Source organism: Hyperolius riggenbachi, chromosome 8 (genome assembly GCF_040937935.1).
Source record: "Hyperolius riggenbachi isolate aHypRig1 chromosome 8, aHypRig1.pri, whole genome shotgun sequence".
NCBI classification, from domain to species: Eukaryota; Metazoa; Chordata; class Amphibia; order Anura; family Hyperoliidae; genus Hyperolius; species Hyperolius riggenbachi.
This window is the reverse complement of record NC_090653.1, coordinates 290,723,233-290,736,693: the sequence shown is the minus strand read 5'-3', so window position 1 is coordinate 290,736,693 and position 13,461 is coordinate 290,723,233. Positions and strand designations below refer to the sequence as shown.

The 13,461-nt window shown below is 44.9% G+C and overlaps 1 protein-coding gene across 2 annotated transcripts in view; it reads right to left on the bottom strand.

Annotated features, from left to right (window-relative positions):
- Positions 1 to 13,461, bottom strand: part of COL5A1 (collagen type V alpha 1 chain) — a 468,893-nt gene that overhangs the window by 265,465 nt on the left and 189,967 nt on the right. For both annotated transcript variants that reach the window (XM_068249145.1, XM_068249144.1), the window contains exon 5: positions 376 to 507. In XM_068249145.1, the coding sequence (XP_068105246.1) occupies positions 376 to 507 (132 nt within the window). The remainder of the gene's footprint in view (positions 1 to 375; positions 508 to 13,461) is intronic.

Genomic DNA, 13,461 nt, shown 5'->3' with positions numbered 1-13,461 from the left:
GCTGATTGGCCAGTATTTAAGTCAGGAGTTGACTGGTCGGAGCACACATCCCTTTCTTTTGTGCAGCATACTATTTCATATATTAGTTTCACCTTTTGAGTTGAATTACTGAAAAAGAAAATAACTTTTGCACAACATTCTTCTTTTTTCGAGTTCCACCTGTACGTAACCTGCCTGGTTACACCGTGATAGATGCTTCAGAAGCATTGTACCGTTTGGTCAGCCAATCCTTGACATGATCAGCGTTCTCCAGATCTACCATCCAATTTATGATCCAAATATGAAACCCCGATATGAGCGCTCGCTCCAGTGACCCACTCCCAGCTCCCCCCCATACCGCAACCCCCCCCCCCCCCCCCCCCTCCGGGTACTTACATACTCATCTGGGTTGGGGTCCTGAGCCTGGGGCGTGTCAGGGACAGCTGTGTCACAGTCGGGGCTGTAATGTTCACAATAGTCGAATGCCGCTCGGTGGTCTGGCACGATAAGCAGCTGCTGAATGTCACCCTGAAATGGCGAAAGAGAAAGATGGTGAGACCAGAACGCCAGTCATACAGAAAAATACAGACAGTTCTGCCCCCAAAACCCCTGTAATAAAGATTATTATTATTATTTTCCCGCATGTGTTAACATTTATAACGTTACTTTTAATTCAGTATAATCACAGAACAGAGAAAAGTCTGAATTATGTTTGTTTATAAGGGTGTGCCGCCTCTAGATATCATAGATCACCAGGGTCGGACTGGGACACTGGGGGCCCACCAAAGAAATTTCAACCTGGGGCCCACACATCCCATGATTGCGGTGAAAAAAGGGCGTGACCATGCACCGGAAGGTGGGCGTGGGCATGATGTATTATGGACAGGGCCAAATGTACATGATCTTAGCAGCATTGTAATTCAGAGACACTGCTGCCCAGCAAAACTTTGCATAGAGTCCCTTTCTTCAATATAAAGTAAGGTCCTACTTTGCAGAGGTTGTGACCGCAGATGTTGTGGCCGCATCGGGGCCCTTGGGCCAAAGGGGCCCCGAAGGGCCCTCCCTCAACTACAGTACTACCTCTCTATTGGTCCTGTGCTCATAATAATCACTTCTATAGATACTTTGAACAGTGGTAATCATTAACAAACTGCTCCCCATCCCCTTCTTGCACCTCTGACACTGTAGTTGCCATTGGCAGGTTTTGGTGCGCCGTATCAATTGTTATGTATAGAGTGCTTGGGGGGCCCCATTGTAAAATTTGCATCAAGGCCCACAGCTCCTTAGCTACGCCACTGCTCTCAGCATGAGTGATTACAGCACTGAGAAGAGAATTTTTGTGCTGCAGGCAGCAATTGGAGCTCTGTCAGACAAGGAGGAAGGGGGGGGGGGGCACCAGAGACTTGGAGGCGGGGCCCACCGAGGGAAAAACTGTACTACTGTGGCCCAGTCCGAACCTGTAGATCACAGTCATCCAATACTGGCTTTGGGCCTTGTCCCTTGCAAACAGAGTTTCCTCTAGATTCTCTGAATGTTATGTACTGTAAATAATGAAATCCACAAAGTCTTAGCAGTTTTACATTGACAGACATTATTGATAAATTGTTGCACTGTTTGTCCGCAGAGTATTTCACAGACTGGTGTAACTCTCCTCATCTTTATTTTCAAGAGGCTCAGCTTCTCCTTAATGCTAATTTTATAGCCAATCATGCCATTCACCTGTTACTAATTAACCCAATTTGTTGTAAAAGATATGTTCCACCAGCTAAGTTTTTTGTCTCTCTCTCTTTTCGCATTCTAAATGTGTGGTTCCCATGAAATTTCAATATTTGATATGTTTTGTCAATGACACATAGGGCATGCATGACTTGCAAGTATTAGCATTGACATTTTGCACAGTCCCCACTGTTTGGGAAACTGGGCTGCAGGAGAGTAAAAAAAAAGGTGTCTGGGGGGCAGTCACGAGGGCTGCTAAGGTTTTGGTAGCCCCAAGCAGAAGATAGTTTCTGCACCCCTTCCCAGTATTAATAGGTAGCCAAAGGAAGCCCCTCCCCCCAAAAAAAGAGTTGTAGAGGCGTACCAGTATGAGCAGGTGGCCAAGAAACAGGTAGCCTTCCAGTATAGGTAGGTGGCTAAGTGCCCCCCCCCCCCCAGTATAGGCGGCGACCCCCAGTATAGGTAGCCAAGGTGATCACCCCAATATAGATATCCACCCCCAGTATAGGTAGCCATCCCCAGAATAGGTAGCCAAACTTGTAACCTCCCCTTCCCTCAAATTGGTGCATTGGCATCAGTGGGGGTATATAGCTTCCTGCCGCCTCCCCATCCCCAGCAGTCACAGATCTGACGATCAGCAGTGACCCGAAGAGAGGAGAGCAGTGCACAGTCACCGTACAGCACACTTCACATGCAGGAAGTAAGCAATGACCTCACTTCCTCCTCTGAAGTGTACTCCATAGTGTCTGCGCGCCTCTGTTCCCATTACCGCTGATCTGAGGCCTGTGTGAGTGGCTAGGAGGCAGCAGTGGCCATACAAGCCACACACAGGGCGGCCCTGGCAGTATGGGAGGCCCCCGCTGTGGTTTGTCTAGCGCCATGCAGCGCCCCTGGTGGTTGGGAGGGGGGATGCTCATAATGCATTATGCAGTTGCTCAAATGTATTGTACTTTGGAGACTGGAAATATTTGCAGTTTGACACATTGACAGTCGTGTTCCCCCAAATCTTGGCCTGTAGATGGCCCCGGAGGTCGGAAGCTGGACTGTTAGTTGATGAAGTATGGAAAGGCAGCTTTTCCCCTCCATATTGTCGCACGCAAGACACAGCCAGACGGGCCGAGCCCCTCCAAGGTCTGTAAACTTGATTAAACAGTCCCGGTTCGGAGCTAGCGATAAATTAGGCAGCCTGCCCAGACCTGACTCATGAGCTGCGTGACACAGAGCAGAGAGATTCTCACAAGGAATCTGCGTTCCAATGATGAGCAAGCAACACCGCCACCGTCCACAAATCCCGGCCAGCTGAGAGCCGGCTGCACCGCTTCCAACGGAGAGATTCATACAACTGTACCTCTGCTGGTTTATGTCACAGATACAGCCTAAATATACAGCCATTTATCCAACTGTACCTCCACATCTGCTGGTTTATGTCACAGATACAGCCTAAATATACAGCCATTTATCCAACTGTACCTCCACATCTGCTGGTTTATAGCACAGCTACAGCCTAAATATACAGCAATTTATCGAACTGTATATCCAGATCTGCTGGTTTATAGCACAGATACAGCCTAAATATACAGCCATTTATCCAACTGTACCTCCACATCTGCTGGTTTATAGCACAGATACAGCCTCAATATACAGCCATTTATCGAACTGTATATCCAGATCTGCTGGTTTATAGCACACATACAGCCTAAATATCCAGCCATTTACCCAACTGTACCTCCAGATCTGCTGGTTTATGGCACATATACCGCCTAAATATACAGTCATTTACCCAACTGTACCTCCAGATCTGCTGGTTTATGGCACATATACCGCCTAAATATACAGTCATTTATCCAACTGTACCTCCACATCTGCTGGTTTATAGCACAGATACAGCCTAAATATACAGCCAATTATCCAACTGTACCTCCACATCTGCTGGTTTATAGCACAGATACAGCCTCAATATACAGCCATTTATCGAACTGTATATCCAGATCTGCTGGTTTATAGCACATATACCGCCTAAATATACAGCCATTTATCCAACTGTACCTCCACATCTGCTGGTTTATAGCACAGATACAGCCTAAATATACAGCCAATTATCCAACTGTACCTCCACATCTGCTGGTTTATAGCACAGACAAAGCCTAAATATACAGCCATTTATCCATCTGTACCTCCAGATCTGCTGGCTTATAGCACAGATACAGCCTAAATATACAGCCAATTATCCAACTGCACCTCCAGATCTGCTGGCTTATAGCACAGATACAGCCTAAACATACAGCCATTTATCCGACTGTACCTCCAGATCTGCTGGTTTATTGCACAGATACAGCCTAAATATACAGCCATTTATCCAACTGTACCTCCATATCTGCTGGTTTATAGCACAGATACAGCCTAAATATACAGCCATTTATCCAACTGTACATCCAGATCTGCTGGTTTATTGCACAGATACAGCCTAAATATACAGCCATTTATACAACTGTACCTCCTGATCTGCTGGTTTATAGCACAGGTACAGCCTAAATATACAGCCATTTATCCAACTGTACCACCAGATCTGCTGGTTTATAGCGCAGATACAGCCCAAATATACAGACATTTATCCAACTGTACCTCCAGATCTGCTGGTTTATGGCACAGATACAGCCTAAATATCCAGCCATTTATCCAACTGTACCTCCAGATCTGCTGGTTTATAGCACAGATACAGCCTAAATATACAGCCATTTATCCAACTGTACCTCCAGATCTGCTGGTTAAGAGCACAGATACAGCCTAAATATACAGCTATTTATCCAACTGTACCTCCAGATCTGCTGGTTTATAGCCCAGATACAGCCCAAATATACAGCCATTTATCCAACTGTACCTCCAGACCTGCTGGTTTATAGCACAGATACAGCCTAAATATACAGCCATTTATCCAACTGTACCTCCAGATCTGCTGGTTTATAGCCAGATACAGCCTAAATATACAGCCATTTATCCAACTGTACCTCCAGATCTGCTGTTTTATAGCACAGATACAGCCTAAATATACAGCCATTTATCCAACTGTACCTCCAGATCTGCTGGTTTATAGCACAGATACAGCCTAAATATACAGCCATTTATCCAACTGTACCCCCAGATCTGCTGGTTTATAGCACAGATACAGCCTAAATATACAGCTATTTATCCAACTGTACCTCCAGATCTGCTGGTTTATAGCACAGGTACAGCCTAAATATACAGCCATTTATCCAACTGTACCTCCAGATCTGCTGGTTTATAGCACAGGTACAGCCTAAATATACAGCCATTTATCCAACTGTACCCCCAGATCTGCTGGTTTATAGCCAGATACAGCCTAAACATACAGCCATTTATCCAACTGTACATCCAGATCTGCTGGTTTATAGCACAGATACAGCCTAAATATACAGCCATTTATCCAACTGTACCCCCAGATCTGCTGGTTTATAGCCAGATACAGCCTAAACATACAGCTATTTATCCAACTGTACCTCCAGATCTGCTGGTTTATAGCACAGATACAGCCTAAATATACAGCCATTTATCCAACTGTACCTCCAGATCTGCTGGTTTATAGCACAGATACAGCCTAAATATACAGCCATTTATCCAACTGTACCTCCAGATCTGCTGGTTTATAGCACAGGTACAGCCTAAATATACAGCCATTTATCCAACTGTACCCCCAGATCTGCTGGTTTATAGCCAGATACAGCCTAAACATACAGCCATTTATCCAACTGTACATCCAGATCTGCTGGTTTATAGCACAGGTACAGCCTACATATACAGCCATTTATCCAACTGTACCACCAGATCTGCTGGTTTATAGCACAGATACAGCCTAAATATACAGCTATTCATCCAACTGTACCTCCAGATCTGCTGGTTTATAGCACAGATACAGCCTAAATATACAGCCATTTATCCAACTGTACCTCCAGATCTGCTGGTTCATAGCACAGATACAGCCTAAATATACAGCCATTTATACAACTGTACCTCCAGATCTGCTGGTTTATAGCACAGATACAGCCTAAATATACAGCCATTTATACAACTGTACCTCCAGATCTGCTGGTTTATAGCACAGATACTGCCTAAATATACAGCCATTTATCCAACTGTACATGCAGATCTGCTGGCTTATAGCACAGATACAGCCTAAACATACAGCCATTTATCCAACTGTACCTCCATATCTGCTGGTTTATAGCACAGATACAGCCTAAATATACAGCCATTTATCCAACTGTACATCCAGATCTGCTGGCTTATAGCACAGATACAGCCTAAACATACAGCCATTTATCCAACTGTACCTCCATATCTGCTGGTTTATAGCACAGATACAGCCTAAATATACAGCCATTTATCCAACTGTACATCCAGATCTGCTGGTTTATTGCACAGATACAGCCTAAATATACAGCCATTTATCCAACTGTACCTCCAGATCTGCTGGTTAAGAGCACAGATACAGCCTAAATATACAGCCATTTATCCATCTGTACCTCCAGATCTGCTGGTCTATAGCACAGATGCAGCCTAAATATACAGCCATTTATCCAACTGTACCACCAGATCTGCTGGTCTATAGCACAGATACAGCCTAAATATACAGCCATTTATCCAACTGTACCACCAGATCTGCTGCTTTATAGCACAGGTACAGCCTAAATATACAGCCATTTATCCAACTGTACCCCCAGATCTGCTGGTTTATAGCCAGATACAGCCTAAACATACAGCCATTTATCCAACTGTACATCCAGATCTGCTGGTTTATAGCACAGGTACAGCCTAAATATACAGCCATTTATCCAACTGTACCACCAGATCTGCTGGTTTATAGCACAGATACAGCCTAAATATACAGCTATTCATCCAACTGTACCTCCAGATCTGCTGGTTTATAGCACAGATACAGCCTAAATATACAGCTATTTATCCAACTGTACCTCCAGGTCTGCTGGTTTATAGCACAGATACAGCCTAAATATACAGCCAAATATCCAACTGCACCTCCAGATCTGCTGGTTTATAGCACAGATACAGCCTAAATATACAGCCATTTATCCAACTGTACCTCCAGATCTGCTGGTCTATAGCACAGATACAGCCTAAATATACAGCTATTTATCCAACTGTACATCCAGATCTGCTGGTTTATAGCACAGATACCGCCTAAATGTACAACCATTTATCCAACTGTACCTCCAGATCTGCTGGTTTATAGCACAGATACAGCCTAAATATTCAGCCATTTATCCAACTGTACCTCCAGATCTGCTGGTTTATAGCACAGATACAGCCTAAATATACAGCCATTTATCCAACTGTACCTCCAGATCTGCTGGTTTATGGCACAGATACAGCCTAAATATACAGTCATTTATCCAACTGTACCTCCAGATCTGCTGGTTTATAGCACAGATACAGCCTAAATATACAGCCAATTATCCAACTGTACCTCCAGATCTGCTGGTTTATAGCACACATACAGCCTAAATATACAGCCATTTATCCAACTGTACCTCCAGATCTGCTGGTTTATGGCACAGATACAGCCTACATATACAGTCATTTATCCAACTGTACCTCCAGATCTGCTGGTTTATAGCACAGATACAGCCTAAATATACAGCCATTTATCCAACTGTACCTCCACATCTGCTGGTTTATAGCACAGATACAGCCTAAATATACAGCCAAATATCCAACTGCACCTCCAGATCTGCTGGTTTATAGCACAGATACAGCCTAAATATACAGCCATTTATCCAACTGTACCTCCAGATCTGCTGGTCTATAGCACAGATACAGCCTAAATATACAGCCTTTTATCCAACTGTACATCCAGATCTGCTGGTTTATAGCACAGATACCGCCTAAATGTACAACCATTTATCCAACTGTACCTCCAGATCTGCTGGTTTATAGCACAGATACAGCCTACATATACAGCTATTTATCCAACTGTACAGCCAGATCTGCTGGTTTATAGCACAGATACAGCCTAAATATACAGCCATTTATCCAACTGTACCTCCAAATCAGCTGGTTTATAGCACAGATACAGCCTAAATATACAGCCATTTATCCAACTGCACCTCCAGAACTGCTGGTTTATAGCCCAGATACAGGCCAAATATACAGCCATTTATCGAACTGTACCTCCAGATCTGCTGGTTTATAGCACAGATACAGTCTAAATATACAGCCATTTATCCAACTGTACATCCAGATCTGCTGGTTTATAGCACAGATACAGCCTAAATATACAGCCATTTATCCAACTGTACCTCCAGATCTGCTGGTTTATAGCACAGATACAGCCTAAATATACAGCCATTCATCCAACAGTACCTCCATATCTGCTGGTTTATAGCACAGATACAGCCTAAATGTACAGCCATTTATCCAACTGTACCCCCAGATCTGCTGGTTTATAGCACAGATACAGCCTAAATGTACAGCCATTTATCCAACTGTACCTCCATATCTGCTGGTTTATAGCACAGATACAGCCTAAATGTACAGCCATTTATCCAACTGTACCTCCATATCTGCTGGTTTATAGCACAGATACAGCCTAAATATACAGCCATTTATCCAACTGCACCTCCAGATCTGCTGGTTTATAGCACAGACACAGCCTAAATATACAGCCATTTATCCAACTGTACCTCCAGAACTGCTGGTTTATAGCACAGATGCAGCCTAAATATACAGCCATTTATCAAACTGTACCTCCAGATCTGCTGGTTTATAGCACAGATACAGCCTAAATATACAGTCATTTATCCAACTGTACATCCAGATTTGCTGGTTTATAGCACAGATAAAGCCTAAATATACAGCCATTTATCCAACTGTACATACGGATCTGCTGGTTTATAGCACAGATACAGCCTAAATATACAGCCATTTACCCAACACTACCTCCAGATCTGCTGGTTTATAGCACAGATACAGCCTAAATATACAGTCATTTATCCAACTGTACCTCCAGATCTGCTGGTTTATAGCACAGATACAGCCTAAATATACAGCCATTCATCCAACTGTACCTCCATATCTGCTGGTTTATAGCACAGACACAGCCTAAATATACAGCCATTTATCCAACTGTACATCCAGATCTGCTGGTTTATAGCACAGATACAGCCTAAATATACAGTCATTTATCCAACTGTACCTCCAGATCTGCTGGCTTATAGCCAGATACAGCCTAAATATACAGCCATTTATCCAACTGTACAGCCAGATCTGCTGGTTTATAGCACAGATACAGCCTAAATATACAGCCATTTATCCAACTGTACCTCCATATCTGCTGGTTTATAGCACAGATACAGCCTAAATATACAGATATTTATCCAACTGTACATCCAGATCTGCTGGTTTATAGCACAGATACAGCCTAAATATACAGTCATTTATCCAACTGTACCTCCAGATCTGCTGGTTTATAGCACAGATACAGCCTAAATATACAGTCATTTATCCAACTGTACCTCCAGATCTGCTGGTTTATAGCACAGATACAGCCTAAATATACAGCCATTTATCCAACTGTACATCCAGATCTGCTGGTTTATAGCACAGATACAGCCTAAATATACAGCCATTTATCCAACTGTACCTCCAGATCTGCTGGTTTATAGCACAGATACAGCCTAAATATACAGCCATTTATCCAACTGTACCTCCAGATATGCTGGTTTATAGCACAGATACAGCCTAAATATACAGCCATTTATCCAACTGTACCTCCAGATCTGCTGGTTTATAGCACAGATACAGCCTAAATATACAGCCATTTATCCAACTGTACCTCCAGATCTGCTGGTCTATAACACAAATACAGCCTAAATATACAGCCATTTATCCAACTGTACCTCCAGGTCTGCTGCTTTAGTTGCCGACTGACGCATGCACCTGCCACTTTCCACTATAGCCGGATACAGAGTACTGCAAAGGCCAAAAACCAGGTTCACCATTACTTAAAGGGACACTTAAAGAGAAGCCCCAGGTATGTATAAAGAAAAGCTTTTATACATACCTGGGGCTTCCTCCAGCCCCATACGCTCTGATAGCTCCCATGCCGCCGTCCTCCGCCGCCTACAGCTACAAGAACCGGCTCCCCGCTGTTCCGTCAGTCGGAGCCAGTCGGAGCGTAAGAGAATTGCGCTGTTTGCATATCTCTGCAGCAGCCGCTGGAGAGACACGTAGAGGGCGCACTTCTCCTGCGTAGCTGGCCCCGATGATGTCACTGACGGGACCCGGTTCTCGTAGCTGCAGGCAGAGGTGGACGGCGGCGTGGGACCGATCAGAGCGTATGGGGCTGGAGGAAGCCCCAGGTATGTATAAAAGCACAAATAAAAAAAAATCATTTCTACTCACCTGGGGCTTTAACCCGCCCCCTCCAGCCGTTCTGTGCTGTCACTCACAGAGCCTCTGGTCTCCCGCCGCCAGCTAGTTCCGTTTTCCCTGACAGGCCCTGGCAGGGAGTCGGAGGGCTTTCTGCGCCTGTGCAGACCTGGCCACGTGTTTCCTTCTTCATGTTCCTGTCCTCATTAGCGTCCTGCACAGGACACTATTGCAGAAAACATACGTGTGGGCCAGGCCTGTCAGCGAAAATCTAACTGGCTGTTACGTTTTTTTTTATTCCTGGCTTAAAGATGAACTCCAGTGAAAAATTAATGTAATAAAAAGTGCTTCATTTTTTTACAATAATTATGTAAAAATGATTTAGTCAGTGTTTGCCCATTGTAATATCTTTTAAATCCCTGATTTACATTCTGACATTTATTACATGGTGACATTTTTACTGCTGGCAGGTGATGTAGCTGCTGCATGCTTTTTTGATAGTTGGAAACAGCTGTAAACAGCTATTCCCCACAATGTAACAGGGGGGGGGGGGGGGGGGGTTTCACCACAATATCAGTCATACAGTGCCCCCTGATGGTCTGTTTGTGAAAAGGAATAGATTTCCCATGTAAAAGGGGGTATCAGCTACTGATTGGGATAAAGTTCAATTCTTGGTCGGAGTTTCTCTTTAAGTGTCCCTTTAAGTTCTATTATATTTGGGTTTACTAAACCCGGTGTTGCTCCCATATACTTAGAAATGCCGCTTGGACGGGGCCTGGGCATTTAGTTTACTATACCTGAAGTTCTACTATAGTCAAGTTTACTAATAATAATTGTAATAATAATAATCTATCGGAACATTTGTATAGCGCTTTTCTCCTGTTAGAATCAAAGTGCTCAAGAGCTGCAGCCACTGGGACGCGCTCAGGAGGCCACCCTGCAGTGTTATGGAGTCTTGCCTACGGACTCCTTACTGAATAGGTACTGACCCTAGCCAGGATTTGAATCCTGGTCTCCCATGTCAAAGGCAGAGTCCTTTACTAGAAAGAGATCCTACTGTTACTAGTTCACATGTAATCATCTTAGGTAAAGAAACTTCTGTATACATTCACTTTCCCATATTTTTAGGGCCGGTTCACATTACAAACGCGGATGGCCACGCATGCGGAACGCAACGCGTACGAACGCACGCCATCCGCGTTTGTATGCGTTGCGTGGCTGATGGCTGATCCCATCACTGAAAAGTGAATGGGACAGCCGCGCGTTTTTGCTAAATCTGCGTGCAGCATGCGTTCCCGGACCGCACAGGTCCGGAACGCATGCAGTGTGAACATCAGACAGTGCAGTCTATGCATGTCTGATGTCGTGCGTGTCGGCCTCCTGCACGCGTTTCCAAAATGCAGCTGGAAACGCGTGCAGTCTGAACAGGCCCTTAATGTATATCCCAGGTCTGCTGCTTCAGCTGCCAATGGTAAGTCTTAAGCCCCGTCTACACGAGGCGATCCAGCGGCTCGATTAGCCGCCGGATCGCCTCTTCCGCGTCCCCGCCGCATCCCCACTCGCTCGCGCGTGTGTCGGATTTGATCCACCCTCGTCCCCACCCGGCGCCGCTTATCTTCCGCTCGATTCCCTGCCAATGTCACCTCGTGGGGAACGAGCAGGGAATCGGCGGTGCAGAAATCTGTCCTGACGGATCTTATCAATCGAGCCGCATCAGCGCCTCGATTGATAAGTAACATTGCTGTAACATCGCTCCGTGTAGACGAAGCATTAGGCTATCCTCACAATATAAATCACCAGCACTGAGCGATTTATACTGTGATTTTTGAAGCGCTTTTCCCTGCGATTTGCGCTTACAAAAGCGTTTTTTAGCACTTTTGCTCAACAATGATTTTTTTCACTTCCTGACGTCACTCATGAAGTCAACTCTTTCACCCGGAAATAAATATTTTAAAGAGATCGAAATGCTCACATGTAAACACTCTCATAGGAAAACATTGCACAAGCGTTTTTAGGGCGATTTCTAAAATCGCCAGCGCTTTAAAAATAAAAACGGAAACGCTCATAGTGTGAGCAAGCCCTTAAAGTGAATCAGAGGCGAAGCACCCTCATGTATTTACCATATATATCAGTGGGAACATTAGAGAAAACACCGACCTTGCTCTCTGTTTCATCCTTCACTGCTCAGCCTGCTTGTTATCAGCCCTGATAAAATCCCCGACTAAGCATTCAGTCTGGCTTTGCTCAGGAATTATTATAGCTGTGTCATTATAGCTGAGCCAGAAGGGGGCAGACTTGGTCTTGAAAAGACATCAGAGAAGATAGACTCAGCTATAATGATTCCTGAGCAAAGCCAGACTGAATGCTCAGTCGGGGACTTTATCAGGGCTGATAACAAGCAGGCTGAGCAGTGATGGATGAAGCAGAGCAGAGTAGGTGTTTTCTCTAATGTTCCCACTGATATATATGGTAAATACATGAGGGTGCTTCGCCTCTGATTCACTTTAAGTTATTTCTAGAGGCAAACTTGTAAGTATTGGTGTGGCCACAGGCCTCTTCATAAGGACGAGTCAAGGGCTCTGACACAGGAGACCTGAGTTTGGATCTCGGCTCTTCCTGTTCAGTAAGCCAGCACCGATTCAGCAAGGAGATCTTGGGCAAGACTCCCTTACACTGCTACTGCCTATAGCCCTAGTGGCTGCAGCTCTGGCGCTTTGAGTCCACAGTAGAAACGCACAATATAAATGTTCTGTGTCTTGTCATTAGAAGGGCAGCACATCTATAGCTGAAGTCTGATTTCCTGCAGGTTTCTCTGTCCTCCTGCGAGTACACAAGCTGGCCGCACAGGTATGTGAGGATCGGGAGGACACCGCTAGGGACATACCTGGAATAGCTGGAGAAATGTATTTACGATGAAACCTGCGTCCTGGGAGCGGCTGGGGGAAGAATGTCAGCAAAGAGCTTTTTATATCTCTCGACACACCGGAGTGATCCGAACTCACAAATTATACACACGCTGTATCATTCCCGCTGGCCGGACTGCAGGGTGCAGATCCACCGACAGAAATCACAGCCATTTTGTATCTCTCGACACACCGGAGTGATCCGAACTCACAAATTATACACACGCTGTATCATTCCCGCTGGCCGGACTGCAGGGTGCGGATCCCCCAACAGAAATCACACCCATTGCTGACTCTGTCCCTGGGACACCCATGGCTGAACCACGGGTCATTCCTGACTCCTCCCCAAAAAAGCTAAAGCTCTACCCCGACTGCGGGTATCTATACATTACTAGATTGTCAGTATCCATATCTGGCCAGTTTAATCATAATGCCAAGTCAAGATTAGCTGCATGCTTGTTCC